The 12,362-nt window shown below is 33.7% G+C and overlaps 1 protein-coding gene across 34 annotated transcripts in view; it reads left to right on the forward strand.

The window, feature by feature from the left end:
* Positions 1-12,362, forward strand: part of SLMAP (sarcolemma associated protein) — a 150,143-nt gene that overhangs the window by 93,960 nt on the left and 43,821 nt on the right. For 9 of the 34 annotated variants that reach the window (XM_078442892.2, XM_078442889.2, XM_078442907.2 and 6 more), the window contains exons 10-14: positions 942-1,079; positions 2,138-2,306; positions 2,395-2,445; positions 2,908-2,958; positions 7,963-8,025. In XM_078442892.2, coding sequence (XP_078299018.1) covers positions 942-1,079; positions 2,138-2,306; positions 2,395-2,445; positions 2,908-2,958; positions 7,963-8,025 — 472 coding nt within the window. The remainder of the gene's footprint in view (positions 1-941; positions 1,080-2,137; positions 2,307-2,394; positions 2,446-2,907; positions 2,959-7,962; positions 8,026-12,362) is intronic. The other 25 variants (XM_078442901.2, XM_078442905.2, XM_078442902.2 and 22 more) reach the window with 7 other exon arrangements.

A 12,362-nucleotide genomic window follows, 5' to 3' on the forward strand; every position in this document is an offset into this window, starting at 1 on the left:
TTATTGTTAAGGATTTTCAGCATAACCATGTGAGTTTTGGTGCTTGTGGTCCCTAGTCAGTGACTGGGCAAATAAAAGGGTAATCAAGGAGTCTTAGAATTTGCATTCTGCTTAGGATTCAGCCTTCACACAGTGGACCATGATATGTGCCAGGGAATCGATCTCCTGTCACCTAGTTTTGTTTTTCTTCAAATTGAGGATAGTCACTGTAAGGTGGAGAACATCACCGCTATTCTTATTTACCCATCCTCTAGAGAAGAAAACTGTGTCTAACTTTGGAGGTCAAAGGCGAAAATATCTCTACGGTCCTTTCTAGGTCTTTTAGGAACAATCAAAATGTGATTCTCATTGCTTTAAAAATGACCTAGTTGATAGTGGAGGTCATCCCTTTGAACCACTGCACAATTACTACAGAAATTATTTGTTACTGGATTTAGTTAAAATGCCCATTTTAAATACAATAATAAAAATACCATATATAGTACATACTATATAGCATATAGTATAGTAATAGTTTCTGTAAAAGCCTCATAATAACTGATTCACTTTCGTGTCATTAATTTGACATGCAAGAAAGTTGCTGGTTGTCTTCTATTTTTCTTATTAAGTTGATTGTGCATATTATTAAACTTGCTTTCAGGAATTGTTAAGCTTAAAATATTTTCAAGGCTAAAAGTCATTCTCAGTGGCCTTTTAAAAGAGAAGTTATATAAAAGTAACATCCTTTCCTCCCTGCCCCCTTTCTGTTGTTTCGTTTTTCAAATTTTTTGTTGTATTTTCTGTTTTAGTATATACCTAAAGTAAATTAAAATTCTTATGTTATTTAGCTCAGTCTTCTATGAAGGTTAATTTAGAACAGCCCATAGAATTATACTTTTTACAAGTTGAAGTTAAAACACGCCATTTATTCTAAATCAGTAATCTGTAAACTTGAATTACAGCGAAGTCTGAGTAATACTGAAGATGAATGTACCCATCTGAAGGAAATGAATGAACGGACTCAGGAAGAATTAAGAGAATTAGCCAATAAATATAATGGAGCAGTAAATGAGATTAAAGATTTATCTGATAAATTAAAGGTATGTATTTACTCAACCTGAAAATATGTTAATTGTCCCTAACACACTGGATAGATTAAGATGTTAGGTTTTGCTGAATAGTTGTCAATATAAAATTTATAATGGTTGAAATTTGTAGTAAAAATAAGTTTCCAATTAGCCCAAACCCCATTGCCAGAGACAACTGAAAGACTGTAAAAGCTGACATATTTCCTTTGGAAGGAAATAAATAGTACTTCACAACAGGCATCTTTTAATATATAACAGGAAGTAGATGCAAATCCACAAACCCCAAGATATTTAGACCTTTTGAAAACTTGAATGTGCTTCTCCTTGGGCAGCCCCAAAAGCAGATGTTAGTGCTGGAACAAGCCCAGAGGGGACCTTGGAGTGATCTGCAGTGGACCCTTGTAGCCTCTAGGGATGCTGTTAACTGCTCAGCTGCAGCTCCCTGTAGATTAGCTGTAGGACGTTTAGGATAAGGGCAGACCAGACCATAATGTCTAGATGGTCCTTTAAAATGTTATAACTGAGTTTGTGAAGTCCCGTCTTTATATCATTCAAACCATGATTCAGTGGCTAGAAGATAAATATTTCTTAGAGAAGACCAGGGCATCCTCTGTGTGGTTGGTGAACCTCTAACAGTGTTAAAGATTGGTCTTATTAAAAGGAGGTCATTTTGAAAAGTGCTTATGATCATCATTCCTTCAACTGAACACAATTTAGTTTAAAATTTCAGAGTAAGTTACATTTTAGAACTTACAAACTGATTAAACAATAGTAATTTCAGGGGAAAACTTTATATATTTCCCTCTTGAAAACTGTGGAGTTTTAAATTTTGACCCATTATCTTTACATATTAGGCCTGCTTGCCTGCTACAAGGTTTTCTTTTCTAGTTACCTAGAAGCATGACCCCAATGCAGACTACTTCTGACATCATTTTGACATTTACAAATATGTTCTACAATATTGAATATTCTTGTTAGAAGTTTATGTGAATAAAAGCAGCCCTGCTTTGGGCCTCTAAAAGCAAGTTCAGACTATGAAATAACTGATTTTTTTTTTTCTTTCTCAACAGGTAGCAGAAGGAAAACAAGAAGAAATCCAACAGAAGGGACAAGCTGAGAAAAAAGAATTACAACATAAAATAGATGAAATGGAAGAAAAAGAACAGGAGCTCCAGGCAAAAATAGAAGCTTTGCAAGCTGATAATGACTTTACCAATGAGAGGCTAACAGCTTTACAAGGTAAGTTAGCTAATCCAGAAATTGATTTGATTTGATTTTTTTTTTCTTTTATCTGTGAAATACCTTTTTCTTGGACTTTTATTTACAGTACGGTTAGAACATCTTCAGGAGAAAACTCTTAAAGAATGCAGCAGCTTAGGTAGGTGTGTCACCAAATTTCTTATTTAAAGCTGAATTTTTATCATTGAACTTTTGGTATTTACTGTCTCATTGGGTACTTATTTTCTATGTATTAGGTGGAATGTATCCACACTCCTAGAAAATTTTCTATAAAAATATGCTTGATTGCCACCAGTGGGCACCATTGTTTAGGCTTTAAGATGAAATTTGTGCGTCTGAGAAGCTCTACTTAGAGATATTTAAATAAGAGAAGTACAAGCACCGCAGGATTCTTTTCTTTTGAGGTTCATTGGAAGGCTTCTAGGCAGTTGTAGCTTTTTCTCTGAGTGGATAGAAAATGGCCCGTTGAACCCTTCTTGGAAAAATAAATTCAAAATGTTCTATACTGTCTTAATGCAAATAGGAATACAAAAATGCCGTGAGACCAGTTTTAAAGTAACTCTTTCTTTGATCAGGCAATGATACACTGTCTTAATCCTAGGGATACAAGTTGATGACTTCTTACCTAAAATAAATGGGAGCACAGAAAAAGGTAGTGTAAAAAACTTAAATGTTTTTCTTTCATGGTATCCTTTTACTCCTCAAGCAGGATAGAGAGATCAGCATTTTAAGGTTTTCATTTTTTGGAACAAAAAGCATGCTGTTCATAGACCATTGAATCCCAGCTTTTAAAAGAAAGCTTCCCTTTATTTTGTAATTCTTAATGCTATGATTTTTGGTTAGATATCCCTTGTTATATGGAAATTTTAATTATTTAAATAACAGGAAACTGCTAAAGTTCAACGTTAGCATTGGTTTATACATATAGCATAATAATTGGTTTCTCCCCCAATATATTTTTCAAAGAACTCTACTACCATTTTCTTCCATCAAGTACTGCTTCCTGGGAATATGGGGCCTCTATTTTTAATGTTTGTGTCATGCCCCATCCCTGGCCAAGAGTTTACTTAACAGCCCACTGAGCTCTTGGATATGTCATAGAAGCTACTTTCTTTATAGTGTACATCTCCTTCTTTAATCAGAGAAAGCAAGGCCAGCCATTTCTGTTCTCTGAAAAATCCTTTATTAGTTCTTGATACTGTGACCTTTCTTTCTGGATAGCTTGCATTATCTCTTGCCAAAAATGTATAGCCACTATTGGTTTTCTTGTTACTGCATGGGGTACTTTTTACCCATTGACTTGTACATTCCTTCAGTTGTGAAGATCCCCATTCACCCTCCCCTTTCCATCCATCCAGCATTAATTGAGCACCAACTATGTGCCAGATCCTGCATTAGACGCTTGAAGTGCAGAATGAATAAAATTATTTTCTGTGTTTACAAATATGTGTACCTCTGATCTTAGTTTTTATATAGAAGTAAGTGGAAAATGTTAAGGTCGATACTCAGGACTTCTAATTAAATTTTTTTTTTTTTTTTTCCATGTATCAGGGGATATCTTTATAGTTCTTGGGCAGCAACCAATTCTGATAAAGTTAGGAGGTGCTTTTTTTTGTTCTTGTTTTTGTTTGTTTGGTTTTTAATTAGGAACTGGCAAAATAGGCTTAGGTAATCATGTATATGTGAGCTTGCAAGCTCAAGACCTAATAATATTACATATGTTCTACAAAAAAATCTCGAAACTCTAAATTAGAAATTATTGTCATTAATCATTGTTGACTATTCTGTATATGTTTTATAAACTACATCGATATTTTAGAATTCCAGTTTGAGTTTCGATTTGAGAATTTTTAAAGGTGTAGTTTATATTCTAATATTACTAATTTTATTAATATTACTAATATTTCTGTTTATTAACTATATTTAGTGAACATATATAAAATGACTTAATCCTCATTTTCTAAAAGTTTGTTATCATTAAATAAATTTTTATTTTTTGTTGTCATTATTTGCCTTTTTTTCCTCTTTCTGGCATGAACACGTTTTATTCCAATCACCAGTTTGATTGGCACATGTATTTATTAATAATGTTAGTGTTAGGGGCGCCTGGGTGGCTCAGTCGGTTAGGCGGCCGACTTCGGCTCAGGTCATGATCTCGCGGTCCGTGGGTTCGAGCCCCGCGTCGGGCTCTGTGCTGACAGCTCAGAACCCGGAGCCTGTTTCAGATTCTGTGTCTCCCTCTCTCTCTCTGACCCTCCCCCATTCATGCTCTGTCTCTCTCTGTCTCAAAAATAAATAAACGTTAAAAAAAAATTTAAAAAAAAAAAAAATAATGTTAGTGTTAACTCAAGCTGGGGACATGCTATTCCTTCAGTTAAGAGAATCCTTTAATATACACGAAATCATCTTTATACTATTTAGAGTTGTCAGATTACTGCTAAAGTTTTTTTGTCAATTCCAGTTGAGTTAGATGAGAATAGTTGTAGACAACTCCTTGATTTAAGACTGAATAAGGTATTTTGGATACTTTAAAGCACTTCTTACTATAACTTTTCCTGTGTTTTTTAGTGGTGATAAATTGTTGTGGGGGTGACCAATAGTATCTTTAATGAAACCGAATAGTAAATATCTTGATACGCACAAAAACTTCATTACACCAGATTTAGCATTCAGTGGATTTTGGGAGTAAGATGGATTTGTTCTGAATCATTTGTTATAGAATAGTAAACCAGTTATCCAGCATTCCAATATTACCAAAAATCCATAACCGTAATATGCTATCAGATATGACTTTAACTAAAATTAGTCTTTAAATAGTAGAGAGCCAAGTATAGTTGTAAGAGAATATTTTAAAAATATCTGGAGATGTTAAGATTAATACTATGTATCTAGTAAACTATTTTTCAAATTACTTAAATGTAAAGTAGCTGCTACAAGCATAGGTTTTATACTATAAAATTTTTTGTGTCTTATCTAATAATTGTAATTTGAATATATCTTAGTATAGAAAAGCACTGTCTAATAGAAATATTATGGGAACCACATACATAATTTAAAATTTTCTGGAAACCACATTAAAAATATAAAAAGAAACAGGTAAAGTGTTAATAATGTATTTTAATAATGTTATTTACTTTAACCTACTATATCCAAAATATTCTTCCAACATGTAATCAATATTAAAGATTATAAATGAATTATTTCACAACCTTTTTTCCTTAGTAAGTCTTTGAAACCAGTATGTATTTATTTTACACTTACAATACATCTCAATTCACACTAGCCATTTTTTCAGGGCTCAGTACCCACATGTGTATTGAACATGTGTATTGGACAGCACAGATAGTATAGAAAATCAAATTTTATAGGAAACTAATGTGTATAAATAAAGCCATTTTAAGTAGCACAGTTCTCTATTATGTTTCTGTATCTGTCTGGTCTTTGCATTTCCACAACCCTGTTTGGGATCTTACAACCCTGCTTCCCTGCCCCCTGACTTCCCTGCCCTAAGTATCTCATTTTTTTTGGATTTTCAGTGACATCTTTTATAGTTTTGGCAAAGTGAATTCCCAAGGAACTGAATTCAAGTCATAAAGTATTAAAAGTGTCATGATCCAAATTCTTTACATGTACTATCTAAAAGATTTTTCTCTCATGTGTCTTAGAAAATGCCTTTATAGAAGTCATATATGTGTAACGTATATAATAATATATTAATCTTGCATTGTATCTAAACTAGTATAATAAATATTTTAACGTAGAGTCCAGATAGTAAAATCAGAGTAGATAAAAGGGTGATTTGAGGCTTGATGAGTAATGCTGGGAGGTACCGCATTAATAAATGTCATCTAAAGTCCTGTGTTGATAGTCTGAAATTTTGTTTCAAATAAGTTCCATAAGGTCCTTTAGGTTAAAATTTGGTTTCAAATGAGTTTTCGTATTTAACCATGATGTTGTATAGTTGGAGTTCTGAAAATGTTATCATAGCTTAGATAGGATTTATGTAAAACAACTTTTGATCTTGGTAATTACTATTCAACTGAGGGCTTCTGTTTTGGATTTCTTGGCTCCAGTCAGCAAGTGCTATTTATTAGATTTTTTTTACTTTTATCTTTTGTATTATTATTATATATATATAGAGAGAGAGAGAGTACACACACACAAGCAGGGGAGAAGGGCAGAGGGAGAGAGAGAGAATCTTAAGCAGGTTCCACGCTCAGCGTGGAGCCCGATGTGGGGCTTGATCCTACGACCATGATATCATGGCCTGATCTGAAATCAAGAATTAGATGCTCAACCGACTGAGCCACACAGGCACCCCTAGATTTTTAAAAAAATTTCTGTTGCAGTTAGCCATTTTTTTCCTTTTGGGGCTCTATTTTATCTGTATATAGTATAACTCTATATGCAATTATGTACAACTATGTACACACATTTGTTACATATATATACATATACATATATATATATGTATATATATATATATATGTATATATATACATATATATATAAAATTATTGACTGGAAGTTCTGTGTACCATGTAAATAGATAAAAGATAATGATAGATTCGAGTATGAAGGTAAAGAAGGTGTCTATTGGTAAGGATGTCAAGAGAAGCTAACCAGTGATTAGAGTAGGAGATGCCTGCTTCTCAAAGTTGAGATTATGAGAGTGAGATGGGTTGAAATGAGAAGGAAAAGAGGCTTTCACAGTCAGAGTGGTACTAACTCATGTCCTCTTTCACAGGTTTCAGTGCTTTCCCACCTTCCAGATAGTCATCATATTGTGATATATTTTTAACACCTGAACTTCCAAAGTCTATTTAGTAGTTTTGAAAAATCCAGAGATATAATTGAAAGATGTTATCCAGATTTAGAAGTTAGCTCTCTGAGTCAAAATAGATAAAGATTATTGTAAGAAAAGAGCTGAAGCTTTTCTCTACTGTTAGATTTTGATTCTCTTTACTCTTAAAAAAAAAAACAAAACAAATTATGTTTGACCTGAACAAAACCATTTTCCAAGCTCTTATTTTAAAATATGCATGATATTGATTTTAATCATTTGGGCAGAGATAAGCAGTGTAATATTTTGAGAGTATAGAAAGTACAGATTAAATGACTCAAATGCAAGGTTATTTGTGAAATGAAAGTATAAAAATGGAAATGTTGCATTAGTTTCTTAAATTTTAGGGCATTATTTTGTGGTATTCTTCAAATATTTATCTTTTGCCTCTTAAGAATAACTTTGAAGAGGGACTGTTAGAGAATTGTTATTTGACAATTAATTCAGTAAGAACAAATAATAAAATTTAAAAATTATTTACAGGTATTTGTTAAATGTCATGGAGAAAGGTATATTTTAAAAGAGAAGCTTTTTAAAGCAATATATGTCTGTGGTTTTCTTGAGCTCTTTGGGTAGAAACTGCACCTTTAAAAGCTAACCAGTCAGGGTACAAATTAATGAATATAATTATAATTTTCAGTCATTTAGCTTTATTAACTCTAAAATATGTCTGCTATTAATATTAAAAATATATTAAACTTTTATGAATCTTAGAGTTACTCATGTCAATACATTTCAGTTTTCCTACCTTTGCTGTTGTTTTTCAAAAACAGCAACAAACTATATCCTTAAAGGTGTTTCTTTCTTTATTAGAGCACTTGCTTTCAAAGAGTGGCGGGGACTGCACTTTTATTCATCAATTCATAGAATGCCAGAGTGAGTACAGAGTATTTTTCACATTGATTTTAATGAAGTCAGGGGCTAACATTGAAAAATGAGAAGAAAAATGAAGATCTCAATGTGTTTGTTATGGTAGAAGGTGCACAGAGGGCCATCTTCAGACAGCAGCGATACTTCTCATACTGTTCGGCTTCTCTCTTTAGACAAAAATATTTCTGTGGCATTTGCCTTCAAAGATGGATTTCATATTGCCCACAAAAAAGAGGAAATTTAAAGCTTTTAAATAAAAAATTGCTGTTGAGCAGGGAATGAAATAGAATGTCAAGCACCTAAACGTTCTGTGTGGACACTTAAGAGATCGTAGTAACATTAGCCTGTTTTATTTACATTCTAGTTCTATCACAGATTTGGAATTGGATTTCTTAAGTAAATTTCTTAAATGATTAAATGAAGCCATGAAAACAGTGATTTAGTTTGGGTACTCAGATCTGAAGATGACCCTTAAGGTAGCAGGAGCTTTCTAGGGAAGGAATAGGAATAGATTGTCCTACATTCTGACATCAACTGCCTACCCTTGGGAAGCCTATCGTTAATAATACTTTAAAGATAGACAGGTTAGCTTTTGAGGTGATTTAGACCTCTGCTGAATTCTGAGCCAGAGTATCATGAATCTCCTCGTACTTGAAAATCATGTGGCTGCTTAAATCATGAGGTTGTGATATTCTCTTGGTCCTCTTGGTGACAATTAAAGGTCACTATGTGTAATAAAGATTTACTGATGATATCTACACTTTGTCCTACCAGACACACAACTTTGTTGTTTTTCCTCTCCCTGTTTGCTCTCTTTTTGAAATGAGTGACTTTCCATGTTTTTATGCTAATGAATTCATTCTGTGGATATGCAAGCATATGTGATTCTTTCCCCTTCCTTCTCCCCCGCCCCGCCCCAATCTCAGGGGCACTTGGGGGTTGTCAGGGTCACACCTGGTAATTATAGCAGGCACAAACTCAATAGATCCAGTGTTATATACTCCTTAGAGATGCCTTAAGGAAACCTGGAATTTCATTTAGTAGTTTTAGAAGAGCTTCTATTTTTGTCCATTTTATGTTGAATATAAGTTTAATATTATTTGGGGGAAAATTAATGAATAAATATGGCATATTCCTTTGTCCTTTAAATTTTTCTCATAAAGCAAAGATTAGTTCATGTTTTTGTTATCTTCTGATTACTAAATTTCACTTTTATGGGAAATTGGCATGGGGATTTGGGGCAAAATAATTGGTATCCACTGAAACCAACTAAAAGCAGAATATAAAATTTAAAATATAAATCTTTAGGGGAAGGATCTTATACTTTGTTTTATTACATGTGACCATTGTTTAATAAGTTAATATTATTTTAAACTTTTGGGCTTGTATTTTGAGCCCAAGGAAACAAGAACAGAGAACTATCCAAAAAGAAAGCTTACTACTAAGTTACAATTTGCAAAAATCATTTAAAACATTATAAAATGTGTATGTAAAATATTTAGCTGTAGTTGTAACACAGAACGATGTTTGCTTTACATTAAGAAAAAGATGTTTGGAGATTTTTATTGTATCATAGTTACGGGGGGCAAATGGACCAGTAAACATTCAGAGATAGAGCAGAAGTTATAAGTTACAGCAATCCCCTCAATAAGGATATTAGCCAATTAAATTATGTTTACAAGGACTATGCAGTGGCATGGGAAAACGTTAGATGTGGTATAGAGAGGGAGAAATGAGAATATAAAATGCTTTCCTTGTGGGGAAAGAAATAATGAACCAAAGAACAAAAAATAAAATACAAGTATTTCTAGATATCTGAATCCATTGGGTCCCTAAGTGCAAACAGTGGAAGTTTGGGCTGTAAATTCATGTATATCCCTAGGAATATAGCTGGGGGTATCGTCCATTATCTGAATCTGCCCAGTTCCTGAGTTTTGGTAGCAAGTAGCAAGAGTTTGGTTAATGAGGATACCGTTGTATCTCAGAAATTTCCAATATTGGCTCCTTAAATTTGGATACTCAGAGTTGGCATAGTAAGAGTTAACTTTGATTTGATTTGTTGTCAGAAGGGGTATTTTCATTATTTTATGACAAGCTGCTGGTATAGAAATTGTGGTGTTTAATTAGTATTATGGCAAGCAAGGCACATTCAACTAAAATCTTAGGTGAACTTTCAAAATAATTTTGGATTATTTTTTGATAATCTCACACAAACTTTTTTGCCATTATTTTAATTGATAGACATCTTGAACTGATTTATGATCCTGAACATGAAGTTTATATTCTGTGAGCAGTGACACCTCATAGTCTTATTTTCCTGTCTTTTATTTACTTTTTAAAGATTTTTTAGTTTTAAGTAATCTCCACACCCAACATGGGGCTCGGATTTACAACCCTGAGATCAAGAGTCACATGCTCTACTGACTGAGCCAGCCAGGCACCCCTTATTTCCGGTCTTTTAAAAAGCAGATGTTAAGTACCTAGATTTCATTGTTTACTGTGCTTGTTGTATAGTCCAAATTCACCTTGTGAATTCTAAATTTAAAATTAGAAAGCAAATAATTCACTTCTGTAGGATTCCTCATGTCTTTTTAATATATTAACAGAGTTTTTCAGTTTATGTATATGAACCCATAAGAGAATGATTTAGTTGTTGGCTGTTTCCATTTACAAGGTGATTTTGATGAAATTAAATGAGTTGGAACACATTTCAGTTTGTTTTCCTTTTATGGTAAAAGAGACTGTGTTTCTTTTAATTCTCTTTTAGGAGAAAAGCTTTTAATCCCATGCAAAGAGATTGGATTTTGAACAGATTTAAATATAACCTTGTGTAATTCCAGGACTGTGAAGTAATTTTCTGTGTAAAAATATACCATGTAAAATCTAGAATTAACAAGTAACTTTAATAAAACTTGCTAAAAAGCTCTAGCAATATTTTCTTCTGAAGGAATTCAGGCAAGAAGTTTGATTTAAGCGGAATTCCACATTCCTTGTTCCCTCTGCAAATTTTAGTTACTCAAAGTTTAAAGTGTAAACTTAACAAATAAGTTGAGGGGCACCTGGGTGGCTCATTCAACGAAGCATCTGTTGGCTTTGGCTTAGGTCATGATCTCTTGGTTTTGTGAGTTCGAGCCCCACATAGGGCTCTGTGCTAACAGAGAGGAGCCAGCTTGGGATTCTCTTTCTCCCTCTTTCTTCCCCGCTCACTCTGTCTCTGTCTCTCTCAAAAATAAATGAATAAACTTTTAAAAAAAGAAAAAGACAAATACATTGAGACTGTTGTGTTTGGTAAATGTGCTTTCTGAGTTAACAAATTATGCACCTTGTATCTGTTTCATATGTGTCCTATGAGCTCTGTCATTTGATTAATGCGTATGCTGAGTGCAAAGATAAAGGGTAAAAGGTGGAGAACCTCAGGACGTGGAGACTCACTTCATGGGCATAGAGTGAAAGACAGCTTTCTCCAGCCTACTGCCTGTACTTTCTTCTGCTACTGTTTGTCTGGGTGAGGGCAGAGGCATCACGGCTGTGTTCCAGAGAAAATTTCTTCTGTGGTCCGCTTTGTACATACAAACTGCCCTCTCCCCAAATGGCATCTTGCTTTTAATGACTGAGTTAACAAGTGCCTTGAAATAAACTTAATGTCTTTGTATTCTTAATCCATGGTTACTATGAGACTTAATGGTTTTTATTATTAGAAGCAGAAGTCTAATTCTCTTAATATTTTGTATCTTATGTAAGTTTTTTGCCCGATTTAAGAAAAATTCTCTCCCTGCTTCCCACCCCCCTTTTGAAATTATAGTCACTGTCTGTGTATGTTTGTCTCATTCTCTTCTTTCTCTTAGGGCTTTGCTCTCATATAAAAATTGCCTTATTTGGAGTAATGCATTGAATCAGTGTTGCTCCGTGACTGTTTACTTTTCATCACTCTATGAGATCAGCGTCTCTGAACAATCTCAGGGTTATTCTGATTACATATTCCACTTAAAACAGATTTTTAAATTTTCATTTTTTAAACTTTTATTTCCCTAAGCCAAAGCAGATTAGTTATGACAAAGAGTAGAATACACTTGGTGTGGTTCCCTGCTCATAGTAGTTTATGTCCCCATTATAGGAAGATTATTAATTTAAACTAGATGTTGCTAAATTTCTTTTTTTTTTTTTTTTAATTTGAGAGAGAGCACGTGCATGAGCAGAGGAGGTGCTTGGGAGGGGGTGGGGGGCGGGGTGGAGAAAGAAAGAGAGAGAGAAAGAATTCTAAGCAGGTTCCATGTTCACCACGGAGCCTGACATGGGGTTTGATCTGACGACCCTGGCATCATGACCTGAGCTGAAATCAAGAG

This window comes from Panthera onca, chromosome A2, assembly GCF_046562875.1.
Source record: "Panthera onca isolate mPanOnc1 chromosome A2, mPanOnc1 haplotype 2, whole genome shotgun sequence".
Classification (NCBI taxonomy): Eukaryota; Metazoa; Chordata; class Mammalia; order Carnivora; family Felidae; genus Panthera; species Panthera onca.